Below are 18242 nucleotides of genomic sequence, written 5' to 3'. Positions count from 1 at the left end.
TATATAAGTTTATGCATGAGTATATGCATCTATGCATCAAATGCGTGTATGTATTTGTCTAGTCGAGTATATACGTGAATACCTGAGTATATAGGTCTTCACGAGCATGTATATGTCATGTGGAAATGTGTTTGGTAGAGTACAAACGAGTATTTACACGTATAGACGTATTATACCTCTAAAGTCGAACATCATATGCATGAATGTATATCACTTGAGAATACATGTATGTACACGAATATATACGAGTATACACGCATACATATAAGTACATACGTAAATAATACGGGTGTACACGAGTAATGCATGAATACGCATGTACACGAATATATACGAGTATACACGTACATATAAGTACATACGTACATATATGGGTATACACGAGTAATGCATGAATATATATGTTCATACATCTAATGCGTATATGTACTTGTCTACTCAAGTATATACGTGTAAACAAGCGCAAATACATGTATGTTACGTATTTACACCTGTATGGACGTATGTAAGTACATATAGTTGTTTAGTTGTTATAGTTGTATATACGTAAATATAGGTGTATACACCAACATATGCACGTCAAGTAGATGTCTACTCGTGTATGTATACGAGTATATACTTGTATGCGTATACATGGATATATCAGATGCTTGTATGTAGGTGTCTACTCGTGTATGTATACACGTGTATATACGCCTATATTCATGGATATATCAGATGCTTGTGTGCACATGTATACTCGAGTATACGAGTAAATAGGTGTGTGTCCGAGTATTAACGTTATACATGTATATACGCGTATTAGGAGGTTCCAAATGCCGGTACATATTCCTTTGTATACAGGTAAAAGCACATGTTTACACTCATGTTTACAAGTATATACTCGTGCATACACGTATATACAAGTATATACTCATGCCGACATGTGTATAAACGTACATACTCATGTATACATGTAGTTACATTTATGCTTCTCCATGCACATATATACTTTTGTATACAAATATATAGTATACGTATATACAAGTATATACACGTGGTAAAAGAGGTGCTTATATACGTATTTACATAAAGAAAACGTATTTATTCGGACATGTGCATCTATATACTATTATACGTGTTTACGTACGTATATACCGGTATATATACAGATATAGTAATATCTCACGTGTATGTTCTTAAATTACAATTTATTTCATATTATTTACTGTGAAAACAATACATGTTTAGTGAAATGAATATTTAAGTAATATCTGCCACATACGTTAAGATTAAGTAACTGTAGAGCAACGATTTACGTTAAGCCTAATCATATGACCACTTCACCCCATCTTACTTAAATTGCTCTAAAATATTATATAGAATAAATACAGATAGCTGCTAATGAGTAAGTGTTCTTGAGACATGTTGAAAGCTTCCTATGCCGTCGATCTGTTCCAGAATTAAGTAAACAAAATTTCCTAGAGAAGTTAAAACAGCTGTTCAGATTTTAAAATGTTTCATATGCACAAAAAACAAATTTTTTGTCCTAATAAAATGTTGCCAGCTATGAAATTTGTGATTCAGAATGTAGTTTCTAACGGCTAACCTCTGAAATAAAAAATTTACAATCAATGCGAACATTTATTTACAAGCTACAGCTGTTTATTTGATGTATGACCACTTTACCCCATTGACCACTTTCTCCCACCAGACCTTATTGAGTACAGCAGTACTTCTAAATAGAAGACAGTCACAGGACCGGAAGTTTTGTCCATTACTGGGAGGCGCCAGCTATTAGGGAAGATCATTTTAATAATTTTGCTTTCTGAGCTTATAGCAATTAACTCAACAAGAGCTAAAATATTAATAACTAGTGGTACCCGCACGGCTTTGCCCGTAATAGAAAGATTAAAAGGTCTTTTGGTTCGCCTGTATATTTACAAATAATGTATGGTGAATTTTCTCGCCAATTGGCTTGTACCCATGTTGGCGGTTCCACGTTATGATAATTTCGTATCTCGCCAATAGGCTTGTGCCCATGTTACGGTTCCACATTATGATAATTTCGTAATTCACTCGCCCATCTTATGATAGTTTTGTTCTTAAAATTGGAATGGAAAAAGAGCCACATCGAATTTTCAAAAAATCGCTTCGAGGTGCACACCCCCATGCTACAAACTAACTTTGTGCCAAATTTCATTAAAATCGGCCGAACAGTCTAGGCGCTATGCACGTCACAGAGATCCAGCCAGAGAGTCTTTCAGCTTTATTATTAGTAAAGAAGATAAATACTATTATCATGCTCTCTTTTAGTAGGGTTGTGGGCACTTGAAACAGGTGATAAGGAGCGAGGGGATGGATATCTTTAAGAGCGCCATTGATGTTTGTTAGGGACTTATAAACTGACTGGGACTAGCCTCGCTTTGCCCAGAGCCTATTGTATTTGTGCTTGTAACATTTCTTGGGAGTGATCCATTCATAGACTAATAGTAACAGTAGACCGAACTAAGGCAACCCTTTTGCTGCTCATAAACCAAACCATGTGACTGGTGGATATCCTAGCAACAGCGGGCATTGATCGTAGCAGACGATCAACGTCCGCGAGAATCAAAATAAATAGAATTGATGGAATACGGAAGAATGATCTTTTATGGAGTCCGATTTGTAAATTTGTTATTCTAAGTTGTAAATATTTTGTGAATATAATGAGTTTTTCGTTTAGATAGTATTGTACATTTTCTTTAGTCAGTTTCAATAACTCTCTAAGCAATTAAAGATGCAAGCACCCAAGAATCGGCAAACGGTAAGATTTTTACCTAGATTTCAATTTAAGATACCGATTAATACATTTTAGCGTTAACGCAAAACGTTTACGCCATTCCGTTCACGCCAACGCTGACGTAGCAGTTGCAAATGAAATAAAAGTTACTGAAAACTGTGATCAAAAACTAATTACTAATGTCAAAATAATGCATAACTAAAAGAAAAACAGTTCAATCTCTGCACCTGGAAAAAAAAATTACAATGAAAACACATTACGTCTTAAAATACATGTCGAGTGCCAAACTATAGATAATGTTGCCATCTAGCAACCATGCTGCCAAAGTTTTCGCCAAGCCTTCCACCAGTCACATGATGTATCCATGAACCCATTTTTTCATCAGCAAGTCTGGGAAAGCTCGGTCTACTCTTATTATTACTCTATGGATCCATTTGATAAAATTCAACTGTGAAAACTCTTTCTCCAGGCTACCAGAGTGCGTCTCGCCTGGGATCCCCCGTGGGCATGCACGCCAGCATGCTCCGACTGGGCTCGTCGTCCGCCATGAACCGCAGCATGACGGCCATCAACTGCAAGCATGCCACCGCCCCGGTGACCAGGGTCTCCAGCGGAGGAGTCACGGTCATGACGGCCCTCTCCTCCCCGCAGAAAAGCATGAGGTGAGTTTTGGGATGTCCTCCTCTTTATTGGTTGGTCCCAGGATTGTATCCTAGCCAAGAAACTGTGTGGTAGTATAATAGTGAAAAACGAGCTGATGTGTGCATCACATTACTTTCTTTTACTCCAATTTAATGTCATTTCCCCATTATTGGCCATTTTAATGTGATTCAACAGTTAACTCTCTAAATATCACCAACAGTGGCCAAATTGAAGCAGATTTAGAAAAAAAATAGTCAAATTTGTCGCCAAGCTGGTGACAAACCTTGACTGCCAAAAGACTGGAGATGTATCCCCAAGTGTCCGCCAAATTATAAAACCACTTGAGTTTACATCGAAAATTAGCAATGATTTCCCCCCAAAAAAGGGGCAAAAGACCCCTTTAAAAGCACCCAAATGCAACCAAAAGAAGAGGGGCACAACTAGACCCCACTAGGAGTCTACGTACCAAATTTCAACTTTCTAGGACATACCGTTTTTGAGTTATGCGAGATACATACGCACATACGTACATATGGACGTTATGAGAAAATTCGTTGTAATTAACTCGGGAGTCGTCAAAATGGATATTTCGGGTGTCTGTACATTCTTAGGTACTTATCCGCGTGTGGTAGAGTTGAAAAAAACTCAACATAAATTCGGGGGTGAACAAAATAGAAATTAAGGCCGAATTTTGAGTGAAAATTTTTTCACGAGTTCAATACTTCCTTTTTTGTAAAAGGAAGTAAAAAATTAATTCTGAAATTTTGAATGCAAGTTATGTTTTCTGCAATCACGAGTTGGGAAAGCATGACATCGCGACAGGGCTCTACTCATTGCAGTTATTGTTTCTGGAAACGACCCCAAGCTTGCCCCTCCTCCTGGGTGGTTACATGTGTATAGTTGTGTGTGTGTGTGTGCATAGACCTGTGTGTATGCATGTAGGCATGTGTGTAAAGGCGTGTTTGTGTGAGCGTGCGTGTAGTAGGACAGGACGCCTCCGACCAGGAGAAGCGGATTCCGGGGGACAGTGCTCAGGACCAGAGGAGTCTGGACTGCGGAGGCCGGTGGTGCTGCAGAGGCCCTTGGTCCAAGCTCAAAACGAAACTACAATATCAAGGACGATCAAGTGAGAACATAAACGTATCAATCAAATGAGCATAGTGAAACATGTTTGTGGGTGCATAAATTACCCTCGAGTCTTGGTCATCGAAATATTTGTGGCCTTAAAGTCTGACGATATTTTAGGAAAGTCAACAAATTTAGCTAGTTTGAATGAGAAATAGATGATGTCTTTAACGTGCATTGCAAAAGGATGTCCTGCCACATGCAGACGGTGAGATCATGTGGTCTATTTCTCACCAAGTCTTTAAAAAAAAATTTTTTTGTAAAATGTTGACACACTTCGAAACTTTATATCCTAATTGCGAGGGCGAATAATTTTTACTTAAAAAAAAAAGAAAAAAAATCACAGTAGAACCTTGATTTTACGTATCCTGATGGACCAGTGATTAAAAAAAACACCAACCGGCAAAACATAAAATTGAGGTGGGGTAAAAAGTCTAAGCATATTGTTTATAGATTGACACCTAAAGGACTTGTAGGGAAAATGCGTAATCTTTACTTGATTCTTTGTTTGTAGACACAATTTCATTTATAGCACGTTCTGTAATGAGATGTTTTTGAAAATTTGCTTTTTGGTTTGGTAGTACATTTTGGTTCCCCTGTTGGGTATGTTGTTTCCATGTTTAAACAGGCATGGGGATTGACCTCCTTTACCTGCTTCTAGTATTTTGTAGAAGTTACAGGGTTTATAAATCCATTATTAACATTGAAATACTATTTACTTGTTAAATTTTGTAATGTCGCCAAGCTTGGAGACATTTGGCGATTTCTCGCCAAATTTAGCCAGAAAACAAACTAAGCATATATAAACATAAGAATAATTTCTATTTACAAAATTTGTACCTATATGTTAGATCCAAGAATTCATAATACAGATAAAGAAGAACGTTTTGGCATGGACCAAAGAGCACGGGTTTTCTGTGTTGAAAATGACAAAGAAGTATGCATTCTGATAGACATCGATAAACAATATTCGACCGCGTTCTCATTCCTAAAGTAATGTAATGTAAAATTGTCTTTATTCAAATTAAATTAATTTCTCAACTCTTTCGGCCCGTGTAAAGTTTCGGTTTTGGGTTGGCATCCTTTGATGCCCAGTCATATGCAAACGTGGCAAGTTTAAATAGTGAACGATTCCAATCGTTCCTCCTATTTTGCGTTCGTCAGCCTCTTGTGTGTTAGGTCCGGTAGGTGTTTGGGAGTTGCGAACTCCACCTTCGGCTTATAGCCAGGGTTTATTTTTATTAACTTATTTTGTTAATTTATTTATTTTAGTTTCTATGGACCAATAAACTTTTGGTAAGATTTTAAACAAGTTTCCAATGTTCATTTCTTCACATTGACATTAATTATGTATCTTCCACTGTGTGGCATTATCTCTGCTTGTATAGGCAAGTAATATTGGTGACGGACTTACGGAACTTAGCCTTTCGACTTTTCGTCTGTACATTGTAAGTTATTACATTCAGTGTTAGGGATCAGTGACGTTATTCTGTGACTGACGTGTGCCCTCACTCTTCCAGCGGCAGCATGCCCACCCTGCAAGAGGAAGGGCCGACAACTGCGGAAGACCGCCCTCCCGCTGGCTCCCCGGAGAGGCCCGTCCTCCGCCCCGGAAGATCCACCTCGACCACCGCCTCGGCCAGCCCCGACTCTTCCGCCTCCCCGCCCTCTTCCACGGCCGCCCCCTCTCCTCCGGCGGCCGCCCTTCGCCACGCCGCCCCTCAGACGAGGCAAAACTCCGCCGTCACTGTCACGACGCATGGAGGGTCGCAGGCGTCCGCCAATCCACAGGTGGGTGTGTTTCTGTTTCTCTACTTGATTTTGCTAGTGTTTTACCGTGCTTTCATTCTAACGTTGCTTTACTGATACCGGTGGACATAATATCGTGTTCAGGACCATAACCAGACTTTTGTTTTGGGGAGAATGGGGTGGTTTCCTTCAGTCAAAAGTACTATTTTTAGTCATTGAAATGGATAGAATGAGCAAAAAAAAAATGACATGGACCCAAAAAATACTTTCATTTTCCCAACAGTTTTTTTTAAATTAATTTTTTTTAAATGTCCGATTCTTCAAACAAGGCGTGGTCCTGATGACGTCACAAATGATGCACTTTGCCGCATCTTTCTACTACGTTTCCACGTTATGATAATCAAGCAGCGAATTAAAATTGCGCTCTACGCTTGCTACCAACCATATTGTTGCCAATACACGTGAGTAAAGATGTCAATTAAATATTTTTCTCTGTGAATGGCAACACTGAACGGCATTTCATCATTTATAATGTCATTGGAGGAAGCATAAAATACAAAAGCGCACCGATTTAAGTAATTTTTTAAAATTTTTTAACTTAAACAAATTATTTAAAAAATGGTCCGATCCTATGCTTTTAAGCATGCTCTTTCAGAAAAAATACTTTTAAAATTTTGGGAACAACCCCATCGCATGGAACCATTGATTTTTGTTACAATAGGTAATTTAAAGCAAACGTAAAAGATTATGTATCTATTTCATGAAGAAAATAAGTTGATCTGCATGCTACATCCCGCTTATACGAATAAAACCTTTCGGAACCGAATATTTCCTTATAGACGCAATTTTAAAGATCCCTGCTTAATCGAATTATTTCCCCGGATAAACATCCAGTGGAACATTTAAAAATCATCGTTGGAAAAAAGGAAGAAAATGTCGTACATTTAAAAACAAATCAAAAGTTTCTTTTCTTCCAAAACAAATCTCCAAAACAATGATTTACATTTACAGTTGCCTTAAAACAATAATCCTAGACTGAACTGCTCAGTGCCTAATGTGCCAAGCGACCACGCTACCGAAACCCAGCCCTTTTGCGAGTGAAGCGGATGTTTTTCCTTTGGCAATAATAAATGTTTCGCCAAACAAACAAAAAAGTATAAAATCACATTAACAGTAGCTTTCAAATCTTTATATATTAAGAGCTGCATTGCTCGGCTTTGCCCGGTCTACCTTGAAAATAAAAATTGTGTCAAGTGACATTTATTCAACAATCAGGCTTAAATAAAAGGAAAAAAAAACACCATGCAAAATTACCCTTCCAAGCAATGACGATAGATATTAAAATACTTTTAAGAAACTAAAATGTGAAAGATGGATTTTAAAAGCGTAACCATGGAAACACAAAATGAAATAAGTTTAAGAAATTAAATGCAAAAGAAGGAAAGAAACAATGGATTCAAAAAGTTTAACCATGGAAACGCGAAAATAAAATGGTTGACAACCAGAATCAAAATGATCCTTTCAAAATTGATTTAAAAACACTTGTAACTTTTTTCCTTTGAAGATAGAAGCCATGTTTTTCGATCATAGGTTGAGAGAGATCTGTTGCTTTTTCCAATGGTGTCAAAAAGAAAACTGTGGTAGGATTCCTTCACTTTTTATTGATAGATTTAATGAAGAAAGTAGTGCCTAAATTTCAGCTAAGCCTAAAAAAGTTAAAGCTAAAAACGCAAATTACTCCCGCCGTAATGAAGTTAGAGCATCGAAACAAATTGCTTAGAACGCGGAAAATTCTACCCTTTTCAACAATATATAATATTAATAGGTGCAAGTAGTTTTTCACTCCCATATTCGGGAATTTATGTGAAATTTGGGCCTAAATTGGAATAAAAAAAGGAACCATTTATCGGATTTTTTGGAATTATAGCCTATGTCACTCAGTAAGAAAGCACCTTTCATATAGTGAAAGAATTTTTCAAATAGGTGCAGTGGTTCTGGAGATTGCCTCGAACATATAAACACACAAAAATCCGTCCTCTCTCTTTATAATATTAGTATAGATTTCATATGAAATATATAGAGTATGGATTAATCATGAAATAAACATTAAACCTAAGTCTGTAAAGTAACAATAATATTAGAAAAATAAACAACAGATTGATTGGAGCAATGCAGTTACTAGTTAAAGGTTTAAGTTTGCATTGATTGAAAATATCTGTTATGTGTCAAAATATCAAATAAATATCAAAATTTCGTATAATTTCAATATTTTGGTAAAAATACTGAAAATATACGAAATATTGAAAATATCATGATATTTTCAGATATTTTCAAACCCTGGTTTCATGTAATTGAAGGTTTTAAGTTCAATAAGTTACCACTTCCTTAAACCAGGGCTAATGCAGAACTACAAGCAATATACAGACAGCCTGATTATGAGATCTAGAGACTGCTGTCTTGTCCTTGTTATGTTGCGCAGCAAGAGGGTCGTTTTAGTGGTAAAAACACCCCCCAGAAGCCTTAATTTTAACATTATTGCCAATTCTAATACACTAGTTAATAAGATAAATAAATACCTTTGTGCTGAACAGTAAAGTAAGAAAAACAACGTTAAAAAAAGCACAAATTTGCCTATTACAGCAGACACTTGTTTCGGCGTTACAGGGAATGCCTTTTTCAATGCAAAAAGTAATGAGCTTATGGATGAAAAGACATCCGTCAAAAGCCAAGAGCAGATAAGCATGCAGCTTAAAAGATAAAAATAGCGGATTAGCCAAACACCAATGAGAAAATTATAAACCGATCAGGAACCAATAGGAATGCAAGCAAAGGTTTTTCTTACTTTACACTAGTTAATACCCGTGTAAGGACAGCTTTGATCAAAAAACTCCCTCCAGATGGTATTTCTAGCTGCGCTAGTGGCAGGGTCTAGGTAACGCAGGATCCGAAATGTGTGAAATTGGACACCATAGTTTCAGGGCACCATAATAGGGTAAATGTTTGTCTTTCATTTGGAACTACTACTTGTAAAATGTGCAGATTTTCTCATGAAAAGGGCACCAAATTTTAACAGGTCCGGTGCATTACTTTGGCTTGATTGAGCCCTGTTTATGGATTCATCAATTTGGAATGGTCAGTAACTGAGCTGAAGGCAGATGTCCTCTCATGGAAGCTCATTTCCATATTTCCCAAGTGTTTACCTTCAATTTACAAGTTGAACCGCACCATTGCTCGTGGACTCTCGCTAGTTTGCTAGATTAATTTTAGCCATTAGTTTGAAGGTAATCTCAGCTTCAATGAGATGACATTTGCCTTCAGCTATTCCAGACTGATGAGTCCAGTTGGTAGATTGATTCTACTTTTTTTTTTTAATGAATTTGAACTTAAAGAACATCATTTGTATAGAAACATGGGTACTTTCCTCTTTATTATGCATCAAATTTTATGAAAAGTTATTTTTAACTTGTTTGAAAGTAATTTGAAATCCCTTACACTGCTGTCATTTTTAAAATTTACGATGTCTTTGCTGAAAAAAATTCAAATGCATGTAAGAACTGTTATAGCATGAACAATGCCTTAGCCCTGGCTTAGGGCGGTAACTTACTGCAAAATGCTAACCTTAACGAAAATTCCTGCTGCTGGTCCATTCACCCTCATAGAAATTGACTTAATTGCCACTGTTACTTATTACATTGACTTAAAGCTACTATCATTCTCTCTGAATGGCAGTTTAGGTTAGTGGACAGTTCTGCTGCACTAATGGACAATATATTATAATATTTTTTTTGCATAATTTTAATATTTTTTGCACTCTTAATAGAGGAACCCAAATCCATCATTAACTCATTGTAAAATTTGCACCCATTTTTTAGGTTAAGGTATCATGGTTGATGAATGTTTTTTCTTTAAAAAGTCAAATTAGGTTACTTAGCAAGCTTTAATTTGAAAAGACATTGCAAAAAAAAAAGAAAAAGAAAAAAAAGTGGTTTTAAACCAATTTACAGTAAGTTATTTTAAAATGATATATGAAACATTTTGGGGTATGGTTGTACCCCTTGAGTCCAGCTCCCCAACTGGAGTACTAAGCTTAAACCAATTTTTTATGTTCCTCTCACTCAAAGCTCAAGTCTGGTAAAAATGTATTCTCAACCTGGTTATCACATGTGGCATTATGTAGAATTAAATTATTTACTGACTCCTTTACCTTTTCTTCCTGGTTGGTTTCTTGCTCACATTTTTACTTTTGGGCTCTTTTTGCAGAGGATATCAGTCTTCGAGCCATATCCAATGAGAGACGCTGTGCAGCACTTTTGTGAGAAGCACCTGGATAAAATTAAGGCGTACATGGTAAAGGTGTTTGTTAAGATACCTCTACCTGTTAGGTGCACCATAGAAGGTGAAGCATTTTCTCCTTTTTACTGAAAGTTTTCTTCAACTTTTGTGAAATATATAGATTTTGATTTTAGAATTGTATATGGTCTTTTTGCAGGTCAATTAACTTATTCATAAATATGGTTAATGGATATTTGAAATACATTAAGAGACCCAAAATCCAGAGTGCTTGGGACCGCTACCCTTCCGCATTTTAAAAATTTCCAAATTTTAGATCCGCGCTTCAAAAAATAGTGGTAAAAATTGTGTCATACGGTATTTGGGACATCTTTCCAGGTTTTCCTAATATTAGTGCCAAATTTCTCCAGTTTCTTGATCAATCTGAATGAAAGTATACTTAAGTATGCTAAAAAAGCGGAAGATAATTTGCAGCTGTGTATAATCTGCAAATGTTGCTTTTTATTAATGTGCTATGCACCAATGGATTCATTAATTGTAATTAGTAAATCATATTTCCTAAAAATATCTTAGTATTTTTTTCAACTGGCTCTGTATTGTATAGTTATGAGAAAATAAAAAGATTTATATTGTTAACTGAAAGCGGATGCTAAAAGATTGCTGCGCAATTACTGCAAAACATTTAATTTATGCATGACATGTAACATCAAAAAAAAGTAGGAAAAACTGTAGGTACTGTGTTTTCAACAAGTAATAGCTAAATGTTAATAAGAAGAAAAAAAAGCTTTTTTTTTAATATACAGTCAAACCTTGATATCTCGAACCTCCTTATCTCGAAACCCTTGATGTCTGGAAACAAAAATTTTACCCAGCATTTTCTATAGAAACCCCTATGTATTTTCCATAGTTATCTCGAAATTTATTTTTCGAAACCCTTGATATGTCGTGTTTGCACAGAAGCACGTTTCAATTGTCGTTTTGCTTTGGCAGTTTTTGTAGTAAAACCAGTTACAGGGACAATTGCTTAACGTTTTTCGTCCCATTTCTTGGAAATTTTGTGAATAGGGGATTGGGGCAAGATAATAGGGGAGTGTTGGTATGAAGGAGATGCTGTGTTTTCCCCAGAGTTTAGAATCTTTGTGCATTTCTCTCGAACATGTTGTCCATTTTGAGGAAGGGGGTTCGATTTTTCGTCCGTCAGTTTTCAAGCAAAAACGGAAAATGCATTCCTCACTTTCATCATTCAGTTTTAACTCCTACAAAATGGCTGCTGAGAACTTTTTGAATGTGAGGTTACTGGTTAAAGGTAAAATTAAAATTTTTAAATTTTTAGGTGGAAAACCAAGTTGAAATCGTTATTCATTTCAAAATCTCATCCTGTGCACTTTCGACAAATTGAAAATTTCAAATCTAGTGAAATATTGAAGATTACTTTATTGATCGTAATTCGAAGTGGTACGATAGTACATATATAAATGAATATAGCGTACGTGTGTGTAAATGTGAGAGTTACTAGTGTAATTTTTTAAAAACCTTGATAACTCGAAAACTCAATATCTCGAAAAAAAATTCCCATCCCAAGAGATTCGAGATATCAAGGTTGTACTGTATAGAGATTTTTTTTTTCTTTTTTTTTTTAATTTAAAGGAAAAAGTTCCAGGTTTTAGGTCTTCTAAAATTTGCTCCATCTCCAGATACTGTAGCAATAATGAATATGTTTGCAAATTAGTATTGTTGACAAATACAATTTGTTTTTAACCATAAATAATAAGCACAACTGAATACATTTTATGATAATTCAGAAAGGAATAGACCACACTATAAAAAGTTATATGATAATCATTTAACTTATCTTCCTATGTCACTTACTGTGTTCTTTAGCCTGCTCTATGGTTTGCTATCTGATTGGGAAGTCAATCAGATGGTATTGCGTGTGTATTTGTTTTCACATTACTTATCTCATCCTAAAAACTAAATATTATTGAGATAATTGAAAGTGGAGCATTTATGAGAGTTTAAGTGAGTTTCTTGTGAGATTTATTCACATCTAGAGAGGATCATGTAGATCAGTGGTTCTCAACGTGGGGCGCACACCTCCCTAGGGAGCATAAAGAGTTCCTAGGGAGTCCTGTGGTATCATGTGAATATGAAATAACTGTCAGGTTTCTCATTGGTGTTGTGAAAGGGTCTGAGGTGAGGTGCATGCCCATTGGCGTCGTCAGCTGATAAACTGGCCAAAGAGGCTTGGGATCTAAACAATAATACCAACAACCTCGTCACATTAGATGACACAAATACCATTGCCTGATATCGACTCAAAGAATAAACAATCAAAATAGATCAACACATTTACGAGATAGATGCTAACAAAGAGATCACACAGACAATTATCAAGATTAAGAACAGGCCACTTTGGTGTCATGAAAATAAATGCAGACAACATTAGGACTTTTTGTAAAATGTCGAAATTATCTTGATGAAGTTTCTCAGGTCATATTTTCAACTGCCCAGCAATACCGGCACCTCTCCAGAACATCAGAGCTTAACCATTTGATGGAGACCTCTACACTGAGAATATTGTACTGCTTACTTGTGCGGGTCGTCAAAGCTCCCAGATCCATTTGACTCCTTGTTGGATTTGACACCACCACCACTTAATAACTAGCTTTGATTTTCCTAATCGGATTCAGTTTCCTATTGTACTACTCGTGTTAACCACATATAGAAGAATCACGTAACCTTGCACCAGTGTTATGTTCAAGAGCCTGTGTTGAACCTGAAAGGTTGAGAACCAACCCCTGATGTAGATGGGGCTATTCAACAGAAGTGCAATGACATAATGTTGCACGTCCATAAAATTTCACCATTTATATGCAAATAGTAATATGACAACCCAGGGTATATAGCTCTTTATAGCTCTAATATATAGCTCATTATAGCTCTGGCCAATTAGTAAATACTAATTGGCCAGAGGATATTTGGGTCCGTTAACGGACCCTTCACAAAAATCAAATCAATCAAAAAGGACCATTCACAAAATCCCAATCAACCAAAATTGACCCTTCACAAAATTCTGATAAACAAGAATGGATCTTTCACAAATTGTTTATTGAAAGAGCAAATCTGAAAGCAAAATAGGCTGAATGAGTTGGCTTTCTATTTATTTATTTTATGTGTTTGAATTGTTATGATTTCTATTAAAGTTTTGTTTTCAATTGATTTTTTATGGTTTGCATTTATGCGTTTTGTTTATTTTATGTTTGATTTGTTATGATTTACATTTGAAAGTTTTGTTTTGTAGTTGATTTGTTATGATTTGTATTAAAGGAGTTTTATTTTTGGTCTATTTGTAAAGAACGCAAAGCGAAGAAACACGCAAAAATATACTTTGCTTGTCAGGGGAAGGGAGAGCATTGCCTGTACAACAAAACCTTCTTTATCATGAAGACCCGCAATCCACGAGTCTGGATACACCTCATGTTCCTGGCATTGCAGGTAAACCATCCCCTCTCTTAACAGTCTGCTTAAGTTTCTTTCTGCCTTCTCACAGTTATGGTATTCAGCTGAACACACTTTGTCGATTCTGGGCCCAGTGTATTGTAATGTGCTGGAAATCCAAAGTTTGAGAACAAAAGTTTTCTGGGTTTTAGGGTTTCTTAGGAATTGGGGACAGAATGAACTGCATCAAGAACCATTCGAACCGCACAGGATAATTTTAAGTCAATCTTCCTCCCTATATATCATCCATCCATATATCTCAAAAAATTCCAATTTTTAAAGCTGTGTATCATCTACTTTTTTTAGTATGGGCAGTGTTAGGAGATGTAGCTTGATAATTAATTGGAGCACTGTTGCCAAACCGATGTGTGCAATGTAAGTAATGATGTGGTAACACTAAATTAAATCCTTGATGAAAATCTTCTCTCAAATGTAAAAGCATTTTAAGCTTCAAAGGAAAAAAAAAGCAGCATTCAATATAACAACATTCTTCTCCAGCTCAGAAAATTCAATTTTTTTAAAAAAGAGTGCTGGTTCTTAAAGACTATGATAAGGGGTCGCCATGTGATGACTGAGTGAAACAAAGTGATTTTTCACCGTACCCCCCCCCCCCCTCTCCCCACCCAATGTAAGTCATCATGATTTCTGCCCTGGAGCTCACAAAAATGCAGATTTTTCCTTAAAAATAAAGCAATTAAAAGTTCAATCGAAAGACTTTGAGATAATTGAGGTGCTGACATGGGGAAGACAGTAAGTCACAAAAAAATTTTTTTTAGAGAAAGCAAAAAACTCTGGGCCAAGTATCATGGGCTACACACAAGTGCCATCCTCTGTCGTTCGTGGAAACAAAACCATTTTGTTGATTGGTTTGCCGTTTATTCCCCTTTTTCATGGGAAAAAAAAACATAAAACTGGAAAGGTGTGACTTACTGTCTTCCCCATGTCAGCCCCTGAATTAGTGTTGTGAGGTTGTGGTTGTCTGACACTGTCTGGAGCAGAAGATCAAATTTATAACACTTGCAATTGCCTTTCGCTTTTTGGAATTATATTAATTTAAGAAGATTTTTGTTTTAGTTAATGAGTTATGGATGAGTGAAATTATAAATGGAAAGTGTGAATAACAATTTAATTCGTCAAAAAACTGTCCAGCAAAAACGATCTTATTTCCTTTTTGCATAATTAATTCTTGTTTTTACAATTTACATTAATATCATTTATTAGTTTCATTCACCTTAAATTAATAACCCGGATAATTTGTGTGTTTTGGTGGCAATCTTTCTTGGTTTACAGAAAAAGTGGTGACTGGAGCAAAAGAAGTTTCGACTAATAAATTTGCTTTTTCTCGCAGCTGGCAACCATAAAATTTCCCCATTCTTAATTTTTACCGGTTCTTCAACAATTAGAATCCCACCATTGCCTTCTGATATAAATGTATCACATCTCATCATTTTTCTCATTTTTCAGGCTAGAGCGTCTGTTGCTCTCAGCACCCGAGAGACATCTGTGAGTAGTCTGAAGAACTGTTGGGACACGTTGAAAGCGGACAACAAGAGCTTCCTCACCCTCGTCACTTCAGCTTTTCCCTCTGCAAAGGCAAGTGTTTAAATTTTTGAAATATTTTTCTCGTACATGTAGTTTCCCAAATTCTGTGCATGCTGTTTTTTCAACCTGTGAAACAACTGATGAAAATATTAAGATAAATCTTTGACGGAATTTTGAACCCTTATTTTTTTTTCCTTTTAAATCAGCATGCATTTTTTTTTACTACTGTCAGCTTTTCAGCTTTGAGCAGGCCAGCCATTTAGATGTACAATAGTTAAACCTTGTCCCAAAAATATGAACACAAGCATAATATACAACTCATAGTAAAAATAAGAATGGGGAGATTTTTATTTCATATGTGTATGATACTTAACAGTATGTGAAACACAAGTTAGGGTTAATTTATTAGAAAAGACATCATGTGTTGAATTTACTTAGAAAATCAGAAAAAAGGGTGTCCCATAATTATAGACACTTCAATTTATAAAGTATCCTCAAGTTTGAGAAACACAGTTACAAATATTGATATGAAATTGTTTCCATTACTTCAAACACATCATTTTCCATCGAAAGTATCAAGTTTTGCATGCGGAGAGTTCATAATGGTTCGTTCCATGCTTGGTCCATCGCTGCTTTAAGATCCTGGATCAAAAAATATTGGCTCTTATTTTCATATTTTTTAGATTTTGCGTATTTTAATGTTCATCATTAATTCAAATTGAAGTCATGATCCTAACTTCAGAAAAATGACAAGAGGGTTTTAACATGCTTTGAATGTGGTAGAAACAAACTATGACAAATAATTTATGATGGAATAAATTAACATATCGGTTAAAGTTTTGATTTAAGGCAACAACTTTTACTATTTTAGGAAGCATCATGACCCAATAAATGCAACTTTATCTTTCCATTTCGTTTTATTGATTGTCCCATTTCAGGATCAAGACACGCTAATCGGAGAATTGCGGTACTCTCGTTTCTTCGACGTCTTCGAATATAATGGTCCCTTGAACTTGTGGGGCTGCTTCCTCTGCAACCATCCTGACAGAGCAAGGGGATTCCTTCAAGATACACAACCAGTCATAGAGGTAGGGATTTTGTTTTTGCCCTAATTGAATGTATAACAAAGTGCAGTAACTGCCACAGAACAAACTGATTAATCACATTTTGAGTCCCTGAAAGTAGTTGAATTTCTTGAATAATTTTTACATTAATTGCCAATAACATATAATAGCTGCATTCACATAAGACTCTTGTGTGTTGCTTATCCACGCTCCAGCAGTTTGAAAATTCATTAACTCACATGTGAAAAGAGATTATACCCGAGAAAACAGTTTTACCCAGCAAATAAACAGTCTCGTTCACGTAGTCTGTAGTTCCAGTAAAAACTCAACAAAAACTCTGGTTGAAGGCAAGTGAAAGGAAGATCCACATTTACCTAGGAATTAACCAGAATGTAGTGAAAAGAGGTTTTTGGTGGGGTAGAAAAGCTCCATGTGAACGAAGCTATTGATTGTACTCAATTTTGAGACTTACTTTTTTTTACTTTTTAATGTGGATGTGTTTCAAGAAATAAAACCTTTATAGCCAGACTCATCTCTGCAAAAATTTCCAGCGTGGGGAAGGGGGGGGGGGGGGTTGGGCGAAGGGTAAATCAAAGCATATATCAAAGAAATGATATCTGTAATGGGAAAAACTATCTTTCTTTTAAAATACAGCTTTTATTTGTATTAGTGTTCTTTTCTTTCAGGTAAATAATTTTTTTTTCTTAAATTATATTTTTAGAGTATATATGTATCACAACATGTTTTATGATTTATTAAAATGTTGCAACATGTTTTATTATAATTAACTCATTTTTATACCTTTAAAAAAAAATGAAAATACCTTTCATTATTTGAAATATATTGGTCAAGCTTTTATATTAAAAACGTAAAAGTCATGTGTTAAATGACAAATAACCAGATTTTAAGAAGATTGAATCGGAAAAATGATTGAGTTGGTTCTTTTTTTCATATCCGTTTCAAATAACTGTCACTTTTTCACCGTCTTTTAACAATTTGGAATGCGACCTTGGCCAACCTTGGCTGTGAACTTGCTGTAAACAGGAAGTGCTCTGGGCGTTGACCTAGTTCCGATGCTCCTTCTTCCCCACAATATGTTTTATCAGATTTGTAAACCGATTGTAGATGTAAATTAGAGGGGCAACATCAATCACAAAACATCAATGTTTCGAAATATTAATGTTCCTGTTGATTTATCAGAAAATTTCGATATTGATTTATCATAAAATTTAATGTATTATTTATCTTGCAACAAAGTTCCTCTTTAAAGAAATAAAAAGCTTTTTTGCTGTTTTAAATCATTCCGTTTCATATCAGTATTATTTATGCTCAAAGAATATTATTGAAAAAATTGCCTGGGTTGATTCAGTAATTTCATTTGGAATCACGCAAGCAGCCACTAATTTGTGTAGTCTATTGCAACTAGTCTTTCAGGGTATCTTGGAGTCAGTCCAGATAACTTGAAGGTGGTTTGGTGAAGTAGTGTGTTTTATTGGAAAGGGTTCAAAGGCGAGCTACAAGGCTAATAAATGGACTTTCCCACTTAAATTATGATTCCAGGCTTAGCAGGC

The 18242-nt window shown here is 35.7% G+C and overlaps 1 protein-coding gene across 1 annotated transcript in view; it reads left to right on the top strand.

The window, feature by feature from the left end:
* LOC129224191 (protein melted-like) overlaps nt 1–18242 on the top strand; it is a 48397-nt gene that overhangs the window by 17296 nt on the left and 12859 nt on the right. Inside the window, exons 8-13 of the mRNA XM_054858608.1 lie at nt 3231–3423; nt 6049–6319; nt 10538–10673; nt 13923–14062; nt 15530–15658; nt 16546–16695. Coding sequence (XP_054714583.1) covers nt 3231–3423; nt 6049–6319; nt 10538–10673; nt 13923–14062; nt 15530–15658; nt 16546–16695 — 1019 coding nt within the window. The remainder of the gene's footprint in view (nt 1–3230; nt 3424–6048; nt 6320–10537; nt 10674–13922; nt 14063–15529; nt 15659–16545; nt 16696–18242) is intronic.

The sequence above is a fragment of the Uloborus diversus genome, chromosome 6 (genome assembly GCF_026930045.1).
Source record: "Uloborus diversus isolate 005 chromosome 6, Udiv.v.3.1, whole genome shotgun sequence".
NCBI classification, from domain to species: Eukaryota; Metazoa; Arthropoda; class Arachnida; order Araneae; family Uloboridae; genus Uloborus; species Uloborus diversus.
This window is presented reverse-complemented; position numbering and strand designations above follow the sequence as displayed.